The sequence below is a fragment of the Exophiala spinifera genome, assembly GCF_000836115.1.
Source record: "Exophiala spinifera strain CBS 89968 unplaced genomic scaffold supercont1.5, whole genome shotgun sequence".
Taxonomy (NCBI): Eukaryota; Fungi; Ascomycota; class Eurotiomycetes; order Chaetothyriales; family Herpotrichiellaceae; genus Exophiala; species Exophiala spinifera.
In genome coordinates this window covers 3,390,004-3,413,898 of record NW_015622517.1, presented here as the reverse complement: position 1 = coordinate 3,413,898, position 23,895 = coordinate 3,390,004, and the positions used below count along the sequence as shown (strand labels likewise).

The window sequence follows — 23,895 nt, the reverse complement described above, 5'->3', positions numbered from 1 at the left end:
GTCTGTTACCTTGCTATGGAGTCAGGATTGGGGAGTACTCTGTCGAATAGGTTGGCCCTGCACGGGAGGTAGTTCAGTCAAACCCCGGTTACTTTATGACCTTTTACCTCATCTTACACCTTTGCATATCATGGATTTGGAGTTAGTGTTTTTTTTTTGGCTGTCTGAATGTGAAGAAAGGGGATTTTTCGATTTTGGTGACAGGTTTGAAACAACGACAACAGATCGAACTCTGTTCTATGCCCATTTCCCTAGCGTGATTCCGTACCTGGGTTTGCATGTCACGGTATGACGAAGGACACACGGGGCGCACAGCGCGCAATGCTTTTGGGCTCTGATATCACTATCCCCCCATGCCAGTACGATGCCGTTTGCCCGAGGCAGAATCTCGTTCGTCGTGCGTCGTTCGACTAGAAGTAGAAGTTAGCGCAAAGCAGAATAGAATGCCTCCCCGTTGCACTATGCCGCGCAACAAAAATACTGGGACCCCGCATGAATGGGTTTGTGTTTTTGGTGCTCGAGAAGAAGGGCTGTGTTTTTATGCGAGAAGGAAAGGAAAAACAGACATTCAGACCTTCATTTCACATGAATCGATGCTAAATTGCGGCAGATCGTTCTATAAATCTATTCAAACGAGCATGTCGCCAACAGTGTCGTACCCGTGGGACGGAACCTTTCCTCCGCCCTCGCCAATTGACGCCGAGGGTCTTTCTGTGGTGGTCATATTGTAGTGCTACCATTCGACCATAAAAACAAGTCTCGAATTAGTTGGTAGGTACACTGTATGCATGGTCAAAAACCGGTCAATAAAACACATCATCTTGTCAACACCTTTCCACTGTTCTCAATGGCAACCTCATGGTTGCTGTGGTGGTGGTTCGCCCATGTTTTCGACGTGGCCCCTGAAGGATGTCATTTGGTCCATGGGCCAATTGGTCGTCGGACGGATCGGGGAAGAAACTCTTGAAGACGGTCTCGTGGTTGAGCAGAGCGAGTAAATTTTGCCGGATGGAGAACATGACGTTTTCGGATATTTAAGGAGGTGGCAAGGAACGATACTCACACCAAGCGTGCCGTTGTAAATATCGCCTCAGTTGTCTCTCTTTGTGAAGTGATCCAGCCCCAGCCGCGGAGACATGGATTGCTTGAGCTCATCGGGGTGAGGCGAGCGATGCCACAGGGCAAATGGGAAGCTGATCAAAGCCAAAAAGCACCAGGGCGTATACGACATATCTTCTGGCCGCTCGACATTGCTAGAGGACTGCAGCAGAGACTTCATGATGCACCGAGCCGCATAGAATGACAAGAATACTAGGGCTATTCAACCCAGTGTAGGTGGTCTAGTTTGGCGTCGATGAGGAAGAGTGCGAGAACTGCCTGGGTAGTCTGTGGTGAAAGGTCAAATGGGTGTACAGTCGATAGTCGCCAAAGAAGAAGTCGGGTCGTCGAACAAACCTCAGGCATTTCCGTGTACTAGAGAAAGGTGCCCGACGATTTCAACGGGAAATTTACAGCCACATAGGTGATAGGAGAATTGAGAGCAATTCTTTAGGGGGGTTCACCACATGCACGGTCGGGGGTGTAGATTGCATACGGAGGAGGAATTCAGAATCGAGCCTTAAGGTTGTCAAGATATGACGCGACCGGTATTGAAACGCCGTACGGATACTCCTACATGGTATTGAAATGGTATTGAAATGGCGGCGAAAACGCACTAATGCAGGTACTGCAGGTGCTGCAGGTACAAACCAATATTGTGTAATCTAGCGCGTACAGTATTGTACGGAATGTCCGGCTAACGCACCAAACCCAGTTGGGGCTAGTGCTTGGCTAACGTGAACTTCTTCCCAGATGGTGCTGAAATTGACCGCGGATCCTTATTCAGCCAACACTCTCAGACTGAAACAGTGAAGCCTCTTCCGGCCCACAAGAGGCTCAGCTAAATGCTGCACGCTGAGCTCGCTTATCGACCATGGAGAATCCTGCTCTCCTTACGGACGAGTCGTACTTCATAACTTCTTGTCACCCGCCCAGACCTCCTAGTCGCCTTCGTGGCTCCGAAGCCCCCTGCCAGGGTCAGCCGCTGTAGTGGATGGGGGTCTTCGACCACAGGCTGAACTTCAGCGTGCTCATTGGAAAACCGTGAGAGATACTGTAGGTATCCATGAGATCCTGACACTGACTGACACGATAATGTCATGCCATCCAAGATTTGCATGAAAGTCTTTCGAGTGGGCACGACTTGACTAAACACAATGGCTTCCACGGCCTATCAGATTCTCAGTATCGTAAGAGCGGCACCTTGTGTAGACCAACGGCATGGGGACAACGTGGGCAACAATCGATATTGACAACTATCTGATATGGCGAATTCCATAGATGAACACAACACCTAGCTGCTAGGAAGTACTCTCCCCGCAAGCTACTTTGCCGCCACGTTGATCGATTCTCTGGAGGCATAGGAAGGGACAACGCTGGCAGGCAAAAGCCTCGCATGCCTCTACTTCGTTCTCTTGTCCTGTACCTGAGAGTTTTGAGGGTAGAGTTCGTCATGAAACCCTTCCGCAAGGTCCTGGGTCAATAATGTTTAGATATCAGAGGACCTTGTCTAGCCGTCTACACAGTCAAAAGAGCCTTGTTGACCCCATGGCTTGGTGCTTGGAAAGCCCGTAGACAGATTAGCGACTTCTTCCTCTCCAGGGCAGAGCCTCTCCTCCAGATATACGAGGGCGAATCACTCGACTATGCATCAGGCGCAATAACTTTCTCGAAGCAAGGGCCGCTGTATAGCTCAAAGATTCTTTTGCGTGAGGAAGATCCAGAATAGGACTAGTGCGGTAAAGCGCCAGCCTCCATCACGTGACACACATCAACGATTGTGACGCTGACGAAAGTGACCACGACGACGATGGTACCACGACAGTCGAGCAAAGGTGACCAACACGCCGAGAGCATGGGCAAATCATTGATTCCAAAGTTGGTATGTTTTGATCGTGATCCGCTTGACTAAAGCTATCAAGCCGCGGACAAACGGCGGTCGGAAAAGGGTCGTAAAATAATGTGCGGCCACTGGTCTGCGTAGGTTGAAGCAGATCAAGATCATGATTAGGGAGCTGATAAATATCGCCCTCAGGCCCAATGTGCATGGAATTCGGGAGAGGTGGGTGATGAGAGATGAGAAAAAGGTAAGACTGAGAGATGAGGAAGGGGATATATCCGCCAGTCGAGAACAAGACATCCGTCACCACTGGGCTGTGCATGGTCAGCCGCCCACGAGCAACGAGCAGCGAGCAATCTTTGGAAATCCATATCGACTTTTCTGCACTTGCCAGAATCTCCAGACTCCTGCCAACAGATAATAACACGTCAACAATGGCCTGTGCATTTGTCAATCCCAGCCTTGGTAGGGTTAGGGCCGCCGCGAAAACAAAAGCTACAGACGACATCAACATTCGAAGTCATGTGTTCCTCATCCATCACCGCTGGAAGTCGATGCGGGATGCGTCTCGTCGCGCATTCTTGATGGCTTCGGCGAGACTCGAGATCATCTGACCCGCAACAATCTCCGGAGGAAAAACTTTTACGGACAGGTTGAGCCTAGTTTCAGCCTATGAGGGGAGGCGTGAATATGCAACATGGCATCAAGGTCACAGGTAAGCCGCTGTTCCAGCCAACCTGAAACCAGTGCTCTTGCCCATGCCCTAAGTTGCCTCGTCGGCACCCGGAGTGCTCTTGATTTTGATCCTCGCAAAGCTGAGGCTAAGCCGGATCACGGCTTCGATTCAAGGCCTCTCTCAGTTTGACATCCCGCTACGGACCTTGAAGCGGTCACCAAGTAGCACGATACTTGGCCTAGGGTATCCGGTGCGCGAGGAGCTACGGGGGATTGCCACCGCAAATGCCAGCCATCCCTCAAAAGCTCTCGTGGCCTGAGGGATTTTTCACAACGCTGATACCGGTAGTGAGTCGGAGCACCTCGCGTTCTTTCAAAGACTGTATGCCGCCCTAGCAGCTCTCAAAATACAAAGGAGGGCAATGACCTTTCGAGATGCCAACAACCTGGCGCGAGAGGCCCTTTCGCGGCTCGAGACCATGTTTCACAGACTGGAGAACCTACCACACAGGCATTTGCAGTGCTGGTGGATATCTTGTTGATGCGGTATGGGGAAGCTTTTGGAACGTTACCGGCCCTCCGGTCACCTAGTCCCACAGCTACTTGACCCCCTTTTTTCGTGCCCGAAACACCTCCTTTCTACCGGCGGCGGGGTCATGGCATCGTCATCGTCTGAGTCCTCTAACCTCGAGAGAGGTATATAATCGCATCTGATCCGACTTCGAAATCAGTGCTGCTGGAGATGATTGAATCTGAAGGTGAAGTCCATACCCGGGGAATGTCATCGCACCAGGACAATGTGGCTTCTTGGACTCCACGACCAATCGGCACCGGTCACTTAGCAGTCAGTTCGGTACGGCTGAGGAGTTCACGACAAAGAGCAACAACAGCACCAACTCCTGCTACTTGCTGCTGTTGCTGGATCCGATGAATACATATGACTGCGCCTTCATTCGGCAGGCGGGCGACCAAACAGCGAACGCACACCAGTATGACAGACATTAGTGGTAAGACGAATCAAAGGAATGCTTTGATCATGACCTAGCAGTCAAAGATACTATGCACGGTTCATTTCGAGGTTCCTTTTAGCGGGCAGATGAAAACCAATACTGAAGTTTCGAAGGGTGAACGGAGCGCAGAATCACTGCATACAACAGCGACCGCCTCAGGGATGCACCACTGAGTGTGATACCAGACAGAGATTTCACCAGTGACGAAGAATGGACAACAATGAACCAATCTCCTCATGTGGCCCATCCGGAGTCTCAGTTCCTGAGAACAATACAGGGTCTTGCGTAACTTAGCAGAGCTATCCCGGGACGGCGGGCTAGGAGCAGTAAGCTCCACTGAAGTATCAGGCCGGCACAGGGACGACGAGGCCTACAGCAATGGTCTTTCTGTCTAGCGAGAGCTGCCATAGTGTTCACAAGCTACCTCCTGGTACGACAGGTACGGTGACGACGACCAGTCTCAGTCGACCTGAGTTAGAGGCACCTTCGACAATCCTCGACCACGATCTAGAACGGAAGGACTGTTGGGAAAAGTGAAGAGACAGCTAGGAACACTCCCCTTCGAGAAGAGAGATCCGACCACTAAGAAATGAGAGAGAAGGGGGTAAAGAGATTGGAATGCATGTCGCACCGGCGTCTAGTGAACCACTTCTGGCGGAAAACGCTCTCAATCACCACCGCCGCCGCTATCCAACTATCTCGCATTGGCGCCATGGAAAGCAACAGTCGACCGCACCGGTCACACGAACTCTCGAAGATGGGGCCGCCATGGGGCATGGCTTATCTTTTCTTTCGTCCCGGATCGTCGCTCGTCGCTTCGCTTGGAAGCATGTCTCAGTCGAAAAATACATCCTAACAGATACGAGACTACTGATAGTCCTGGACTCGCGCGTGAACCAATTTCAGCCTTTCTACTCCGAAGAAGCACTTGGCAGCTTATGGAGAGCAGCAACGTCTGGTACAGCAATGCAAAGTCGGGCCGTCAACCAAAGAACACCATATTCCCACCACTCTACTACAACCACAGCGAGTGGATGTGTGTGTCATGCGCATTATTATCAGAGGCAAATTCCGGGCGATTTCCCAGAGACACCATCTTCCATGATTTACCGTTATTTCGAACGAAAATCATTCGTGAATGCCATGCCACGGCATATGCACAACCGGACAATAATCCAGCCCGAGGAACAACCCCAAAAACCTGAATGTCCAAATCGACCTCCCGGCCCGTCCTAAAGGGAGGTGCATGCAAGGTTCCGAACCCTCCGGCCGAACCCTTGCCAAAGTTTATATCAGCCGAGCCGGAACGATAACAACAATTTTGGTGTCGAACCTTTTTGGTGCTATCAGCCTCTTGAAGTCCGGGTCCGGACACGCAGAAGCAAAAAAGGCAAAAACCGGAAACAAACCAAAAGTCAAACAGACAAGGACCCAGACCATCGAGAAGGTTAAAAAAAGAGAGAAATAATGGGAAAAGGAGAGGGACAAAAATATCCCGCATACTTGCAGCACGGTGCACCGGATTTTGTCACAAGATCCGAAAGGGATCTTTTTCCTTCACACGAGTGCACGGCCTTGGTCAGCGGAAAAGAAAGAGAGAACAATCGAGGCTGTCCCAGCTACACGGTTCCAACTCACGCACGGAGCAGTATCACATCCCAACACCTCGAACGCACATACCACTCATCTACAGCTCGTCAAGTTCCGATCAAGAATTAAGGGTTGTCAAGAAAATCCAAACCACGTGGGAAGATCACCCCTCTTCGTCAGTGCGTCACCCAACGCACCTACACGGTTACACCTAACTCCGGTCATTCTGTTGGACTGAGCCCGGTCCGTTTAAACCCTTCTCGTCCTCGTGGCCGCCCACAGAAACACACGGACCTTTTTTTTCTGCTCTTCTTTCCAACCAAGAGCCCGTGCATCATTATCCTTCACACCACGGCCTGGCACCCACCACATCGCCCGCCGCCGCCGTTCCAGAACGAAACTATTACATACATCTGATATCATCGGGCCCACCCATCTCAGCCCGCCCCTCCTCGATCTTGGTTCTGGCCCGCTATCCATCCACTTGCCGCTATCGTGACCCCTGTAACTGCACAACCGGCAGAGCGGTTCAGGAACGTAGCAAGAAGCCCTCCTCTCTCAAGCCCCGAAGCCAAACCCTAAGCGGAGACACCAGGCCCCTGCTAATCTGTGTGGTGGGAACAGGTGCGTTCGTCGGCTTTGATGCCCCAAGTTCACAAGGGCACCTGTACCGTGTGCGTAGTGTGCGATCCTCGGATGAAGTTCGCTCCTCCCTCCCAGATCGTTCCCACCCGCCTGGCTCAACCTGGCACCGCAATCGGCAACCGGTTTGCGAAGAGAGCTCCGTGCCCCAACCAACCTTGCTCTGAACGGGAACACGCACTCTCCACGCCTTGTGTATTGCGTTCGACCGCCCAAGGGAGAACTGCTTCGACGACGAAAAGAGAGCAAGGATGCCATCGGTCTTGGAGACTGCTTTGTCATTATTCTGGGGGTGGCACCGCCTCCTATTGTGGGAACCAGACCCCAAGGGTAGTGTGACGATGAGATCAAAGCGACCCGTGCGCTCAAGCGAGGAAAACTGAGATCCAAGGATCAAGCGACCCGTGCGCTCAAGCAAACAGAACAATCGACCCGCTCATTCCGTCGGAGTATTCGTACACTACCGAACCAACCTGGACGCCATCAAACATGCTAAAGAAAAAGAGAGAACGGTAATGATGTGAGTTCACACTGAGACCTGGGAGGACGGCATTGCTCTCGCCCTTGCCCTCGCCACTTCCCATGCACCTCCTCCCTCGTCAGAATCCCCCTTTTCCCTGCCAGACCGTCCTTCCCAACGTATCATCCAAGCCAAGACTAGGTCAAACCACAGTCAAGCACTTATTTTCGAGTGCTTGCTGGTTACCTGTGATGGCTCCTGGAGAAATCCTGCGTATTGTTACATGAAGTGACTTCCCTAGCACTTCCTGTAAGGCACTGACCGACGGGGCATCCTCGTGCCTACCCGGTGTCCGGGCGGCGATGCTGTCGCGTGGACTGGTGTTGCGTTCAGATGCGCATCCCCTGCCCTGGGGATGAAGGCATTGCATTGCCTCCCACAACAAAAGGAACTGCTGGGAGTATCCATAAAGCCAGTCCGCGTAGATTATCGACATGACGATTAATTATCCGTATTCGTATCCCAAACTCGTGAGTGCTGTTCATATAGACCACGTAGGGTCATATTGGAAGTATTCTGCGCCTGGAGGGTAGCTGGCGGAAAAGACGTCGTGGCCTTCGGTCGAAGATATAGCTAGACCCAAGTTCGTTCCATTTGACTGCGGCCGCTGAATGGATGGGCTTCGGAGCGGCCAAATTTCATCCATTGCAGTGACCGACTCGATCAGGGACCGCGAGCCGACGTTGGAGGTGGGAGTAGCCCACGGCGGATCCTGGTGAGCGGGAGTCCACGGAGACGAGCGCGAGTCGGACTTCATGGCGGCATGTAATCTCGCCAGGACGCTCTCTCCGACGATCCTGGCGCTGTGCTTGTTGTCGACGCCGAGGTCGATCATGAGCTCCGCAACCCCGCGGACGACGTTCAGGTCCTGCGGCCTGACGCACTCCATGCCGGGGAAGAGGCACTTTGCACGAATGACCCACTCGCAGGCGAAGGCCACCATGGCGAAGGTGGACTCCGGCGCGAAGCGGATGGACGATTTGACCAGCGGTGTTAGCTCCAGGAAGAGGTGGCAGAGGGTTGATGCCCTCTCTACCGACTGCGTAACAAGGCTCACGACCGACAGAGGAAGGTTTTCTGCCGTGGCCGATGACTGAAACAGCTTGTTGGCGTGCGTGCTTATGCAGAAGCGCGAGAAGCGTTGATAGAGATCAATGCAGCTGCTGCGCGCCGGGTCCGAGGCAAAGTCACTGCTGTGTTGATGTTGCTGGTGAGGTTGAGTCGGCCTGATCCACCGTCGGCGCCACTGGTTCAAGCCATCATCCAGGGTGGTCAGTAGGGCTAGCGCTGAATTTACGTCTGTTTCTATTGGTATGGAGCACCACCATTCCGCCAGGGAGCGGTCGTTGAGAGCGCTTATGTCCCAAAGTAGGGCCAGGCTGACGTCGGCGAGAATGCGGCGTGTGCATTCATCATTTGTGTACTGCTCGAGATGTTGATTTGCCCACCTGATGGTGGCATCTTCACGTATGGTCGGCGGCGTCCGAAGCAGCAACGATTGGAACTGAGCCGTGCTAAACATCCACAGCCAATAACAGTACTTGCGAAACACGAGCAATTGAGGAACATCGCTTCGTCTTTCGTGCTTGAGGAGACGTATCACCTCCTCGCCGGATCTGTGAACCGAACACGCCGTGGCCATCATCTCCAGGGAAGCTCTGAGGGTGTCCTGCCGGAGCTCCAGTTCCCAATCTTCGCCCCCGGCGGCAGGGACGTGAATGTTGTGCGGCGTTGCCCAGGTACATAGAACAGCAAATGCTTGGAGCAGCGTCCAACACTCGGCATCATCACGCCCGGATGGATCAAAGCGGATCCTGAGCATGGAGAGGAGCTCCGGGACAAGCATGGCGCGAATTGGCTGACATCCAGGCACAAATCGCGCGGCGACATAGGCCATACTGTAGGCCAGTTGTCTCTTGTTGTGCTTGATCATGTCGTCAAAGTCACCGACATCAGCCTCGGTCAAGATCGGAATGTGCACCAGCAGATTCATAATGAAACTTGGAACCGTTAGAATGGTTCTTTGGGGAATCGACAACCAAAACTTACAATTTACATAGATGGGATAATTCTTCGTTGCTCGGCAGCTTTGGTGCGAGCGGAGAGCCGGAGACTGTACGGTTTCTCTGGAGGGGTGTTGCTGGCATGCTGACACTGGAGATATTGACATCGCTGGAGGCCAGCTGTGGTTCGACATACTGAGCACCGGCAACGTCTAGAGACGCTAGCGAGCTGTAGCTGTAGTTCTGAGGAATCGTTGGGACCGCGGCGCGTTGGGGCTCGACCCAATGCTGCTTGGTCGATTGGAGAGGTATCAAAGGCAGTTCCATGACGACCCCAGGCTGTGTCGTCGACAGGTTGGGTGCCATCATCCTAGAATAGTTGTGACCGTGGCCCCAATGCATCGCAGGGTCAGGGTCATGGCGTGTATCGAGGGCTGGGGTGAGAGGATATGCCACCGGTCTGGCATTTTCGATGTTCGCTAGACCAGCCATGTTGTCGGCGGAGCTGTACGATCTCACTGTTTGTGCATGGGGAATCGTTGGTGGTACAACACATTTTCGTCCAACTTTGGCACACCTAGCACATGGCGGGTTTTCTGCTCCGACGCATTTCATCTGCAGCGATATGAGCACCGGAGAAGACAAGCAGGATGTAGGGCCTACCTTGAGACGTCGACATGCAACACAGGCTGTTTTAGCCAGCGTGCCGACGCGACTGTTTGTCGGTTTTGGGTTCGCGGTCATGCTGTGAGGACATGCGAGAGAAGGCGGATTGAACGTGACAAGTTGCTCGCGAGCTGAGTGGGAGTTGAGTATATGTTTGGCGTTATTACGTTCATCTGGTTATCAACATTCCAGAAGTCGAGGCCTTGTGGACCTGAAGACAATGGGCAAAAGCGCAAAGTTTCGACAGATGGCGTCAATGGCCGTTACTGCCAGCGGCTCGCGCACGACCAAGACGGGCAAGAAGGTATGGGGTTTGTCGAGGCCGTGGATCGAAGCGGCATGGTGCGCCTTTTTGAGTTAGACATAGCACCATCACACTGGCGGCGGCGGGCGGCTGCAGCGTGCTGCAATGATCGACAAATCCGTGCTCAGTGTGCGACGAGACCGTCAAGGAGCAGATGTGGAAGCGAGCACCGACGTCGTCCAGATCACGTTCTTGGCTTGCTGTGGCGCTTCCGCCCCTGCGCAGCTCAGGGCGTCCACCCCGAAGTTTACCTTTACCTAAGGGCGAAGATGGGAGCGACGTAGAAGCGAAGGAGCCAGGACCGGCCAATGAGCGGTCCAAGATAAGACACAGATCCAGGATACGAGAGAGAGGCGTGCTTTGGGATTCCAGCATAATTTACACCTGCACGCCCATTGAGTGAGACGCTCGTGAAGGCTAATTCGTTACACCCCCTGCGTGACGGACATCCCCTGGTTGGTTTCCAAATCCAAGGTCGGCCGTTTTGCGTGACCCTCTGCGGGAGAGAATGAGAAATTCGCACCGACAAGTCGTGTCTGTGCGGTACCCCGTAGCATCATGGTGCCCACGTCTTCAGCTGGTTGTGGGAAGACAGGGCGTTGATGACTTGGATACGGGCAGGGGTCTGGCTAGGGGGGTATGGATGCGGTAAGCGTGGGCGGAGGAGACGCCGGCTGATCCACCCATCCAATGGGATGGTGACTGGCGAGGTTGGCCGATCTGCAAGTACCTCAATTCCGGGATTGCTCGTGGATCTGCTAAAGCGAATGGAAAATTCTGCCCAAGGGACGAGGGAGAACTTCTCAGGGCCTGTGCTGGGCTCCGGCGTAAGGAACATGCAGAGGATCAGTCGACGACGTAACAAGAATCCCGTGCACAGACAGTCTCGATATTTTGGGGGAGATCGGACGTGCGACGACTGCTAACTCAGGGAGGAAACTACTGCCTGATCGTGGAGGGCGAGACGTCAAGAGACCTGGAAACTACCGGGAGGCTGTAGCTGAGTGCTGACTCTTACCGAACGAGCTGAGGCCAGCCCCAGTGGACTGACGCGGGTGAAGTTTGGCTGGGCGGAGGAAGCAGGATAAGTCATACTGTGTTCTAGGAGCTCCCGAGTCATCACTTCTAGTCTAGCAAAGCACTAGAGAGATAAGCTTCGGCTTTATGGTTAAACCGCAGCCTTGCCATTGGTCATCTTCTGTCTAATTCGCAATGCGGGGCTTAATCGTCGTTCTCGGTGAAAAATGTCTCCCAATGCGGAAGCTCCTTCTCAAAGGGGTTTGGGCAATGTCTCGAATTGGGCCCAATCATGACCCTCACAATCCAATATCACGGGAGTTCTAAGCTGAAGCCGTGATAGTCTCTTCGACGAGCATGCATCCTGCTTTGCCAGCGCCCGATCTTTCACGAGGCGAGAACTCACGACACAGGCTTTTGCTGTCCTCACAAAGCGCATGCGGCGATCTAGACAGGTTCCCATGTGAAATTCGGCCGACCACAATCACCAGCCGTATATTACCATTAACCGACATCGACACCCGCTCGCCTATCCAAAGATAACATGATTCAATCATCGCAGAAGTACCTTGCGCCATCGTAGCTGCAGTCCTTCTGCCCCGACGATTTTGCGGAGGTCTCGGAGCGAGACATCAGGCCATCTTCAGCGCTATATTCGGGGTAGACTTTCTCTCCGATACTCAGGCGAGGCGATATCGATAACGAAAATGAAAATGTTGAGGTCGTAATGGCCGCAAAAGGATATCTTCAAGTATTGACACCTGCATGATGTGCAGCCATGCCGTCCGCTAACGGTGCGACCGTCTGAAGTAACTGCAAGCTGTCAAACCTACAGGTCTTATCTATTGCTTGAGGCTTCCCAACAAGCGACCATAATCAAGACTTTTCTCATCTTCACAGGCACAGGTCTGCCACGGCATAGTCCATCTCACAGCGTATGCATAAAAGCATAAGAAACCATTGCTATCGTAGCTAGGCCACAAGTGGCGACAAAAGAGCGACATGCAACTCACTTCCAAGTTGGAGGGACGGCACTGTGTACCTTTTACCTACTCCGTATATGTCCAGGTATTGTAGCTAGTTCAATTGTCAGACGGGGATTGGCTTTGGGCGCATCGTGTCCCCGTACACTGAGTTTGGGTGTCATTTTACCTTTCAATCACATGCTTCCAGAATCATACTTGTACCCGATCAAATGTGGTCGTTATTTCACGTGTATCCAGTCAGCTGTTCTGTGCCGTCTCACATGCATGAACCGAGTGAACTGTTGGCTTGGGCTAGATTGGTGACTTGTTCTCTTCGGTTCCTGGCTAAAGGTCCCTAGTGATCAACTAGCCCTGAAACGTATACATTCTTACTATTACAAAGGATTCTTCTCCTCAGCAACCCACCCGCTGTGGGTCCGGACTCATGTCTTCTGCCCCTGACATTCGCTGCCCCGCCCAGAGTCGAGAGCCTCGCCGAGATCCCACGTGGCTGAGCTGAAAAGCTCGGCCTTGCGCAAGGCTTGCGCGACGAGGATTTTTACTTGCTACGCACGACTGAGACCTGCATGAAAATAGGGGCGGGAGGATGAAGGCGCGAACAAAATTCTGATTTTTGCTTTTCTTTCTTCTCATTCCTAGTGCGCAGGGTCATTGATTGCCCTTTGATCGAACCACAATTCAAGGGGGCAATGCTTTTTTCTGTCTGCTGCAAATAGGGTCCAGGGTAGTTAAATCCGCCGCAGGCCTGGAAGGCGCCGAATCGGCCGGTCCCTATGGCAATTTTATCAGGCTTTTTCATCAACCTTTATCCGAATTCGACCGTCCTTGGCAGTCAATCCTGCATTGCTTTTCCAGCCAGATCGAGGACTCTGTCGTCCATACGGATATTGGACGGAGTATACAGTACATCCTCATGTCTTGACCTGGTGGCTTGAAGGAGTCGTCCGCTGACGCCGACGCCCCTGCCCCTTAGGGGGGCTTACTTCTAAAGCGCCACGCAATAATTACTTCCTCAACATTAATCTTGCCAGGGGCGAGGCGTTCAGACCCTTGTAGGTCTACCTACGGATGTACTGTGCCGTGAATAGCACGGCGCGTCTGAGTAGGCAGTGAGTGAGTACCGCACCGGGATAGGCCGGGGGAAGCTGGAGGTCTCGACACGTGATAGCACGTGACAACCCCCGACCCAGGTATCGCTACCTTGGCCATGTCCGAGTAACTACCCTTAATGTACGTACAAACGGTGCACTGGTGTCTTTTCTGCAGACTCAGGCACCTCAACACTCCATGCATATACGAAGTTCTCCGTCCAGGCAATCTACCTTGGACCACAGCAGCCCTATTGGAGCCGTCAGAGGCTAACCAGATCAACGTTGCGGCTACTGCACGAGCTACTCTTATCGACCGTCACTAGATCTACGCCCCCAAGACCTCCAGCGTTTGGTCTCAAGTCTGTACTACAGCACTAGTACGGCGATGTCGAATCTGACGACATCATGCTTTCAGCTCCCCCGTCCAGCTTTTGGGTATGTATGGTACTGTACCGTATTTACATGACCAGTCTAGAAACGCAGCCCTGTAGACACGAAGCCCCAATACAGCTAGTGCAACTATGAAGGTCCGGAACCTTGTTTGTTTCGCGGCTCCAAAAACCGTCTAGGGGTGAATGTCCAGAAGGGGCTTAAGATTTGATGAGGCCGATCCAGAGCAGAACGACGAGAGAAAATCACAAGCAATCAAAGTCAGGTTGGTCAGCTCGCCACGACCGAACACCACGCAAGGTCTACTACAGACACGGCGCGGCGAGAATAATGATTGTTTGTTCCCTGGTCGCCACTGTGCTGGGGGTCCCTGGGCCTGGCTACGGCTTAATAAATCTACCTTTGCCGGGTGTGGACGCGATGCCAATCTCTCCCCCCCAGGCCCAATCCGTGCACGCCCCCAATGGGCAATGAGTGATGGGTCGCATTGTACGACGAGTTCCGAATGGCCAAAGCCTACACAGTGAGTTCCCTTTCTGTTTTAACACTTCTCCTCGACTGGAACCGCATTCGATTCCACTCCCCGAAACTCGATCAGTTGTTATTATAATTTATTTCCCTAACACAAAGAGAAGCAGCGCGCCGTGCATGATTGGAGAAGACTGACTGGACAGTTACATGGCTCAGGCTGTCCCCGGCGTCAACCAACACTCCCTTGGAAACAAGGCTGCTAAAATGGTGTCGTTCCTGCTACCTCGCTCATCGTTAGACAAGAGTGGCTCTTACATCGACTCGATTGGTGAGTTTTATACGACTGTCCTAACTCAATATCGTCGGTGCCCTGACTGACCTTTTTGCCTCTCCGTCCAGTAGAACGAGATTCACTCAGCGACAGCGAGAGTAGCGACTCGTCGACGCTGCTGGAGTTCGACATGATCGAGAAGGGTCACGATGCCAGGTCGACCTCCTTGTTTCCGCATAAAGCACCCTCGCAAAGGAAGTCCGGGGTACAGCAGTTGGTCGATGCGATGTGGATGGGTCTCAACATCTTCAGCACTGTGATCATTGTCTTCCTCAACAAAATGTATGTATACACAACTCAATCCTATTCTCACCGATGAATGACAAACAGCAAACCTGAGACTATTGTCATCGTCCTCGTCATCGTCATCATCATCATCATCAAAAGACTGACTGGTCCTTGTAGCGTCTTCTCCGACCCTCAACTTCGACACTGCCAGATCTCGGTGGCGATATGGCACTTCACGGCGACGACGATAGTCTTGTACCTGTCGACGCGCCGGCCCTGCAATGCCTTTGAGGCGGTCCGCATCCCCGTCCTCCAGGTCCTTCCTATATGCATCTTCTTCGCCGGGTTCTTGCTGCTGGGCAACCTGTCGTTGGCGCTCAACGACGTCGACTTCTACCAACTGGCCAAGATCATGACGGCGCCGACCGTGGTGGCGCTGAACTTTGTCCTGTTCCGCAAGTACATCTCGTCGTCGGCCCTCATCGCCGTCCTCGTCACGTGCGCCGGCGTCGGCCTCGTCACCGCCGGGAGCTTCAAGACGAACCTGCTGGGCACGTTCGTCGCCACGGCCGCCTTCACCGTCACCGCACTGTACCAGGTGTGGATCGGCAAGAAGATCGAGGATCTCAAGGTCTCGCCGCCCCAGCTGTTGCTCAACCAGGCTCCCGCGTCCGTCGTGCTGCTGCTGACCATCGTCCCCTTCGTCGACACGCGGCCCGATCTCAGCACCATCCCGTCCAACGTGCTCTACGCGCTCTTCATGTCGGGCATCATTGCGAGTCTGCTCAACCTGTCCCAGTTCTTCATCATCGGACGCACCTCGCCCTTGACCTTCAACGTCGTTTCCCAGGTCAAGACCATCCTCATCCTCGGCCTCAGCTGGCTGTCGACAGGTAAACAGCTGACCTTTGTCGAGATCGTCGGCGTCGCCTTCGCCCTGGGAGGAGCATATGCTTATGCTCAAATTTCGAGGCGGTGAGACCGGGGAGGGGCGAGAAGTGCCCGCAAACCCAGCCTTTGTTGTCTCCCGCCCTTTTTTTTTCCATATCAAACATAGAAGGAATGGAACTTAATGATAAAGTTCTTTGCATCATTGTGTGTACATTACATCTTCAGTCCGCAGTCCTCACTACATCAGGAGGATGGGAAGCGTGTCAGGACCGAGCAAGATATGATGAAGACATGTATCTATACTATACTACCGGAGAGGGGAGGAGCCCCCCAAGAATCGGCCCCCTGACAGGAAAGGGACCAGGCCTTCGTACCGTGCTGCTGCTAGCAACCCGCGCGAACTACCAAAACAAAAACTTGTCAGTAGAGCCCGGACCACGGCTACAATTCACACGAGTGATACACAAACTCAACATGGGCATTCAAAGATACACACGCACTCACACTCACACCCACCCAGGGCGGGATTGCTGTGGATTGCGACTTGTTACGTCTTAAAAGGGGCGTACATGATCTATGATATCTCCCACACTGGACACTTGAAGAAGAGCGATCCCCAAGTAAAGTCCACGTCCAGAGAAAACAATTTCAACATCCCAGACCGGGGTCGCAACTATTTGTCATACCATGTGCACACCCAAAAAAAAACAATGAAAGTGACGCAGAGCAAGCCAGTTACTTACTGTGACTGCCCCCTCTCGCGAAGTCCCCCCGGCGTCGTAAGCAATTTTGGTAGTGTGCCAAACGGTTCTGGCGAAGCTACTCTGTCTGGTAAAATATATACACAGGGGAAGACATCATGGTTAAAAATTCCCCGGACACCTGGCTCTCCTTGAGAGTTGTGGATCGGATACGACGTCGATACAAGTGTCAGCCTTTGGGATTGAAAGGCGACGCCCTCCAAAAAACAGGGTATCGTGAGGGTGGCCCCCCATCAAGCCGGTGGCGATCTTGGTCAGGAGCTGGTAGACGCGATGTGATCCGCGCACGAAGGTTGGGTGTCCACCAGCGCGGTTTCTGGTTCGGCTCAAGAGCGCCCAGTTGCTAACCCGAGTAGCCAGCCTCGCAAGCTGGAGTGGCCGAGAACTGCAAAGTCGTGAAGAAATTGGATGTCGTGTCGGTCCAAGTAGACACCGCCCTTTTTGGAACAGCTTCTCTAAGCGTACAACTTCAGACTTGTGTTCGACCGCATCGATGCGAGACGCCGCTTACCGCAGCGACCTCGGAGCCTGCAACGTAGTTGAATTGGAGGTTTGGAATGACGAGGACGGTCTTGGTCCACCAGTTTACATTTCTCAAAGGGTGATTGGGGACGGACAAACGTGCTTGCGTTGGCATGGGTGTGGATATGCATTTTGTCGGGTTTGAGATGGACATGGGCGCCATACACGACCAGAAACTGTCTCACTCCGAAGCAGACCTGGGTCCTGGTCGCTTCGTAGAATCTGGACGTAATGAACTATGCGTGGGTATATCTCGTGACGAGAGCTATGCGAGAAGGTTGAGGATTCTGGGCATTTTCGGCTGGCTTTGGAAGAGCCGTTGACCGGTCCGCTGTTATTGAAACGGCTGCTATACTTGGTGCTCACCCCCTGTCACTTCGATAACTCGGGAACCAAGGTGAAACTGCCATGCGCGGGCCAGGATGCCTTGACACTGAACCTTTGGCGAATTGGACGGCACCATCAACGGCAAGCATGTTGCATGTCAACGGAATGTCAACAATGATTTATAACCGGCAACCTAGACGAAGTGTAAGAGTGTACAAGGATCGGTTCAGGCCTCGCAAGAACCTCTCAGGTCTTAATCAATAGCAAGTGACTTCGCCCCCTGTGAAAGCGCCCTGCAGGGATTCTATCCTGAGACAAGAATTGACTGCCCGTTCTTTCGTGTCCGGAGTCGTCTAGATACCCTCGACCACCGTACTTTCGCGTACTGACTAGGCCGACAATAGCTGGCATGGGTCTATGGTCCCGGGGTGAGTTGTCGAGAGTGACCCGGCTGGCTGAGGACATACTCTGCCGTCCTCATAGTCCAATTATAGCATCGTTGCGCCATCAGGTAAGTCTTGTGGCCAGCTGGATTCCACCCCGGTTTGTCGTCGTGTATAGCCCTAGAAATGGTCAGTCAATATGCGTGTAGTACCCAATAGGAGATAATTTAATCCCCGGGCAGACATACCCACGAGACATGAATCGGCGAAAGCAAAGCGTAGCGTCGGACAACCTTCCCTAGTGCTGAGCGTCCAAGAGTCTGGAAATCTGAGCCGACTCGTGGAGGCCGAGAAGGCCACTGCAAGGTTGATCCTTGCAGGGAGGGAGCGCTAGGGTAGGGATTGATGCAGGACCGGAACCATATAACCACATAGCCCACTTGTCTTTACAGAGCCGAGAAAATAAAGTATTTTTGTTCGGGAAGTTAGATCGACGGAAATCGGATGTTGTATCACGTTGTGTGTGGCAAGGGGGGAGTAGCGTCGACCAAATGGAGCTGAATAATCTCGAAGCAAGGACGATCCAACAGACAGACCTGAGACCGACCGGGGTACGCAGGAAAATTAACACTTGATTCAGTGGCGGAAATGCATCCTCATACCGGGGTACATGCTGCTTGCATTCGGAAATGTCGAAGACATCCTTGTTTGGAGGGGTAGGAGCAATCTCAATCCCAGAGACTGTGTCGCTTCTTCATGTGGAAGGAGACAAGAGCTGTCGGCCTCGTGTTCGAACATGGTACGTTGAGATCCAACAAATTTCGATGCTGTAGGACGGTCGGCGTCATTCAGTGCAAGAGTTTCAGACAATGGCAATGCCGGTATGGAGTAACTTTGTAACGAGCATAGCTGGATAGTGGGATACTTCGTACGGAGCAGCATTGAGAGCTGGGTGGATTCTAGTCCGGAGAGGATGAAAAGACTTTCTGATCCGGATCGTTCCCTTTCGGAGATGGTGCGTTCAAACATCTGAAAAGGGATAAATACGGAGTTTGAGGACCAGAGAAGGCCCATGGCCATATTAATCTGTCAAACTGAACACAGGCATCGTAAACGAATCAAGTTCGACTGGTACGGTCTTTATTCGTGGTTGATGGTCTGGACATGATCCGTCGTTGCATTTGTAACAAGTCGCGTTCAGAGGTCCTGTGTCCAAGTGATAGCTCCTCCCGGGTGACATGATTCCACACGCCACTCTCGACTGAAGGAATTCAAAAGGCTGGTTCAATATGTATTCGCCCTCGTATCCTTCTGGACCAAGGATTGCAAAGTCCTTCGGGTTGAAATCAGGAGGTGAGAGCTCCTCGCGTCTGTGATATTCATCCAAGTAGAACACGTCTAGTTTGAGGGAGAAGACTGGTTGATTTCGAGGATGGCCCTGACAATGGAGCTCTCGGACGACGATGCATGGTAATCCACTCAGGATGTCTCGATCGATGACTGACTGCAGCCCAACGATGGGCGCGACTGTGTTGATCATAATACAACGATCCCCTTCAGCTTTGATTGAGAACTTGAGAACAAAAGGACCATCAGGCTGCCTCGGATTGACTGAGCAATACTTGTGGGGGAAGGTCGCACTGAACTTGACCTTTGACTGGCTCCTGCTGGTCAAAGACTTTTGGTAATTCGGATCAGCAGCACTGGCATACGCTGTATAGTCCATGTTGCGGGTGTGGCGAATCTCAGCTGTATATCAGCATGCAGGGCGAACAGATTCAGGAAATGTCGGGGGGCCCTATATATCAACGAATTGCTGGATATACAGCAAACACGCTGTTTGCACCAGCAAGCTGTCATTCTGTATGAGGCCAGCACCAGAAGCAAACTGCGTGACAATGCACAAGGCACAAGACAGCTCTGTCATGTCAACATTCTGGATTTCACTCCATGGCCAGCGACTAAACACCGGGCAATTGTGCTGGTCCTGATTGCCCTAATGAGGGCTCTCACCGTGATCATATGCCCCATCACTCCTGGCCGTTTGCGATGATCTGTGGAATGGCCACTGACACGAGGCTGAGGCATCTTGTAACGACGGGTGAGTAAAGAGGTCGAAGAGCAACGGTCAGCTGTTTGTCAGTGCGAGTCACAAGTCAGAGACACTTGCCATTCATCGACATCATTGCCATGGGCAGATGATCCCGACACTTGTTCACAGATGAATCGGCATGCTCGTGGTTTGACCAGAAGAGGTTGACATTAAATTGGTTCCTTCTGACAACAAACAATATGCGCATCATTTCGGGACCGGAACAACATGGGCCGTGCTGGGTTTGCTGACAACCGTCTGTTATGCTCTCCAGATCCCCCCAAGGTCACTCCGCTGTTTACTTAGGCTAATTGGAAGACGGCCCGAAATGGCATATTCGCGGCGGTCAAAGGCCGGTGGAGGGTCGACGGAGGTGGAGGCAAACGTGGGGGACAGTGTCGTGCGTCTCTCTCGATGCGACCGCAGCACGATAGCCGGAGCATCGCAAGAGGACTCCCATCACGGACGGCTGGCAATGGTCAGAGCCGATGGATGAATTGGCTGGCCGACAGTACTGAGGAGGTACAAAAGGAGGCAGGTGAGTAGAAGACGCTCGAGACCGCCAGGGCCACACAATTCACCACAATTCACCGCACATCCATCAGCAAGACTATCTACAGGATCATCGCCGTCCATACAACGAGCTCCTCCTCGATTCCACTTTCTCGCCCTCTCCTCGAACGAGTGCCGTTGACCACCTCTCCATCTCCGTCCCAGACTCGGCCCGCTCTCCTTGTTGAACCAAAGGACCCCAAGGAAAAGGATACCTGCACCTCCCCCCCGGGGCACCCACGCTTCCACAGTGACTTGTGCATTGTGCATTACTACCGATTTTGAAGTACTTTACACGGCTCTCGCACTGCCACCCCAGAAGATCATCCGACCACTTGTGCTGCGACGTCTACCTCCCTCTCACAGAGTGCGAACCTAACCACCACAACCACCTCGTCCTCGTCCTCCCCCCTTCCCCTCCACGCTCCGACAAGATGAGCACCACGATCACGGAGCTCGCACCGAGCAAATCGAACATTGGCGTCTTCACGAACCCAGCGCATGAGCTCTGGGTCGCCGAAACCACACCAAAACTGTCCGAGGTGCAGGCTGGGTCGGACCTCAAAGAGGGCGAAGTGTACGTGGCGGTCAAGTCGACGGGCATATGCGGTTCGGACGTCCACTTCTGGCACGCAGGCTGTATCGGGCCGATGGTGGTCACAGGCGACCACGTGCTGGGCCACGAGTCGGCGGGCATCATCCTGTCGGTGCACCCGTCGGTGACGAGCCTCAAGCCTGGCGACCGCGTGGCTATCGAGCCCAACATCCCGTGCTTCAAGTGCGAGCCCTGCCTTACCGGGCGTTACAACGGATGCGAGAGCGTCGAGTTCCTCAGCACGCCGCCCATCGACGGGCTCCTGCGGAGGTACGTCAAGCACCCGGCCACGTGGTGCCATAAGATCGGGGACATGAGCTACGAGAACGGCAGCCTGCTGGAGCCCCTGTCGGTCGCGTTGGCAGGCATGGACCGCGCAGGCGTGACGCTCGGTGACCCGGTGCTGATCTGCGGTGCCGGGCCCATTGGACTCGTCACGCTGCTGTGCTGCGAAGCCGCCGGAGCGTGTCCCATAGTCATCACCGACATTGACGAGGGCCGGCTGAAGTTCGCAAAGAGCCTGGTGCCGAGGGTGTCGACGTTCCAGATCCCCCTGGGCAAGACGGCTGAGGAGTGCGCCGACGGTATCATCTCCGCCATGGGCGGCATCCGCCCGCGCGTCGCCATGGAGTGTACGGGCGTTGAGTCCAGCGTGGCCAGCGCCATCTGGAGCGTCAAGTTCGGCGGCAAGGTCTTCATCATTGGCGTCGGCAAGAACGAGATGAAGGTTCCCTTTATGAGGCTGAGCACCATGGAGATCGACCTGCAGTACCAGTACAGGTACAGCAACACGTGGCCCAAGGCCATCCGCCTGGTCGAGAACGGCGTCATCAAGCTCGACAAGCTGGTCACGCATCGCTTCAACATGAGCGACGCCATCCAGGCCTTCAAGACGGCGAGTGATCCCAAGAGTGGTGCCATCAAGGTCCAAATCAAGAATGATGACAGTTTATAGTTTATGTTCTATGTCATTTTTTGATTTCCCTTTTTCCTTTTCCTAAATTTGCACCCCATGGCCAGAGAGTATGTATGTCCAAACGTACACCTGTTACATACTAGCATAGGAGGACTCTGAGAATTTCTCCATCATGAAAGGAAACGAGGAGCAAGAGCAAGAGCAAGAGCAAGAGCAAGAGAAAGAGAAAGAGAAAGAGAAAGAACAAAAAGAAAGCCCTGGTTCTGGTCCCAGGGCATGTTCACAGCATTGGTAGAATATACACAAACATCGTATATAAATATATGCCTAACCTAGGTACGTAGGGAAGGGGATATAAAGTTTCATCTCAACATGTCATTTTGTCGCCGCCGGTTGCTTTTTTTATTCTCTCGTCGCACACCATACGGATCAGGTATGTTTTTCCCCCTCGTTTTCGAGAACTTGGTAATGTCTCTGCGTGCGTGTGTGTCCGTCTTGTCGCTCCGTCTTCTCTCAGTGAATAATACCCTTGATCTCACCTCCTTCCAACCACGACTTCAAGGCTTCTTTCTGCTGCTCGTACCACCCGTGCATGGTCTCCTCCTCGACGTATCCCATGTGCGGACTGATCAACAGCCTACTCCGGCCGTCGGTGCCCCAGTAGCCGCTCCTCCTCCAGGGGCTGTCCCGGGGGAGGGGCTCCGTGTCAAAGACGTCCAGGCCGGCGGCTCGGATGAGCCCCCCCTCCAGGGCGTCGACCAGGGCGGCCTCGTCGACCAGCGGGCCCCGGGACGTGTTGACCAACACCGCCGTCTTCTTCATGCGGCCCAGCTCGTCGGCGCCCACGATGCCCCTGGACCGGTCGCTCAGGACGTAGTGCACGCTCAGCACGTCGGCGCGCTCGAAGAGGTCCTGCTTCGACGCGGCCACCTCGAACGCCCCCGCGGGGAGGCCGCGGGAGCGGGCGGCGTCGTCGGCCTTGTCCTGCGTGAGGCTGCTGCTCCACGCGAGCACCTTCATGCCGAACCCCAGCGCCCCCGTCGCGGCGGCCTGGGTGCCCAGCTTGCCCAGGCCGAGCAGGCCGAGCGTCTTGCCCGCCAGCCCGGCGACGAGTGTCGTCTGCCACGCCGTCGGACTCGACTTGACGACCGCGTCGCCGCCGACCACGTCCTTGGCCGCGCCGAGGATCAGCGCCCACGTCATCTCGTTGGTGGCGTCGTAGCCCTTGACCGCCGTCGGCTTTGCGCCCGTCCCGACGACCGTGATGCCGAGCTCCGCGCACGCCGCCATGTCGATCGCCGCGTTCCGGCCGCCCGTCGTCAGGAGGAGCTTGAGGTTGGGGAGCGCCGCCAGGACGCTCCGCGGGAACCGCGTGCGTTCGCGCATCGACGAGACGACGGTGAAGGGTCGCAGGCGCTGAACGAGCGCCTCGTGCTCGGCCGCCACGCCCGCGTTGAGCGTTTCCGGGAACGACTGCACCTCGAGCCGAGATGACAGGTCACGGAAATGCTCTGGCGCGATGCCGGCGTAGTCGTCCAGAATGGCGACCTTCACTTTCGCGGAGCCCGACGACATGGCGGACGATGATAGTAGTAGAGACGGCGATCTTGGTCTGTAGTAGCCGAGGGTCAACGCTGTGCTTCGGAGTCGTCTTGTTGTTGTTGTTGCTGCCAATGCTGCCGTGGTCTTTGGGATCTTGTGCATTCATCCACAGCCCTCAGGCAGAGGCTGGCTTGCAGGTACTATATTATAAATACAGAACCGGCGTGTGTTGTTTTCCTCACAGGGCTTTGGAAAATCCGACAGCCGGTGTTCCCTGCACCCAGATAGATATCGGTCAAAACGCACTACGTGTATGTGATCGTTTTGTCTCTCACGTAATATCCCTCTTCTGCTTGCGAGTCCTAACAGCGCACAATGTCGAAAGTGTTTTGACCGGCCACTCTCCGCAGAGGGTCAGTCAATTGCGTGCGTGCAATTGCCGATGCCGGAAG

At 53.8% G+C, this 23,895-nt stretch overlaps 5 protein-coding genes across 5 annotated transcripts; 2 read left to right on the top strand and 3 right to left on the bottom strand.

The window, feature by feature from the left end:
• Window positions 1–7,856: 7,856 nt before the first annotated feature.
• Window positions 7,857–9,870, bottom strand: PV08_07804 (uncharacterized protein; the record flags this gene model as incomplete). Its single annotated transcript, XM_016382131.1, has 2 exons — window positions 7,857–9,375; window positions 9,425–9,870. The coding sequence occupies 2 exons, from the start codon at window positions 9,868–9,870 to the stop codon at window positions 7,857–7,859; spliced, it is 1,965 nt and encodes a 654-aa protein (XP_016235233.1).
• Window positions 9,871–14,510: 4,640 nt separating this feature from the next.
• PV08_07803 (uncharacterized protein) lies at window positions 14,511–15,841 on the top strand (the record flags this gene model as incomplete). The annotated part of the gene is made up of 3 exons (XM_016382130.1): window positions 14,511–14,631; window positions 14,703–14,916; window positions 15,040–15,841. 3 exons carry the CDS (start codon window positions 14,511–14,513, stop codon window positions 15,839–15,841), a joined length of 1,137 nt encoding a protein of 378 aa, XP_016235232.1.
• A 2,986-nt stretch (window positions 15,842–18,827) lies between these two features.
• On the bottom strand, window positions 18,828–19,472 carry PV08_07802 (uncharacterized protein; the record flags this gene model as incomplete). Its single annotated transcript, XM_016382129.1, has 1 exon — window positions 18,828–19,472. One exon carries the CDS (start codon window positions 19,470–19,472, stop codon window positions 18,828–18,830), a length of 645 nt encoding a protein of 214 aa, XP_016235231.1.
• A 1,352-nt stretch (window positions 19,473–20,824) lies between these two features.
• PV08_07801 (L-arabinitol 4-dehydrogenase) lies at window positions 20,825–21,940 on the top strand (the record flags this gene model as incomplete). Its single annotated transcript, XM_016382128.1, has 1 exon — window positions 20,825–21,940. One exon carries the CDS (start codon window positions 20,825–20,827, stop codon window positions 21,938–21,940), a length of 1,116 nt encoding a protein of 371 aa, XP_016235230.1.
• A 474-nt stretch (window positions 21,941–22,414) lies between these two features.
• Window positions 22,415–23,476, bottom strand: PV08_07800 (uncharacterized protein; the record flags this gene model as incomplete). Its single annotated transcript, XM_016382127.1, has 1 exon — window positions 22,415–23,476. The coding sequence occupies one exon, from the start codon at window positions 23,474–23,476 to the stop codon at window positions 22,415–22,417; it is 1,062 nt and encodes a 353-aa protein (XP_016235229.1).
• Between the last annotated feature and the right edge of the window lie 419 nt (window positions 23,477–23,895).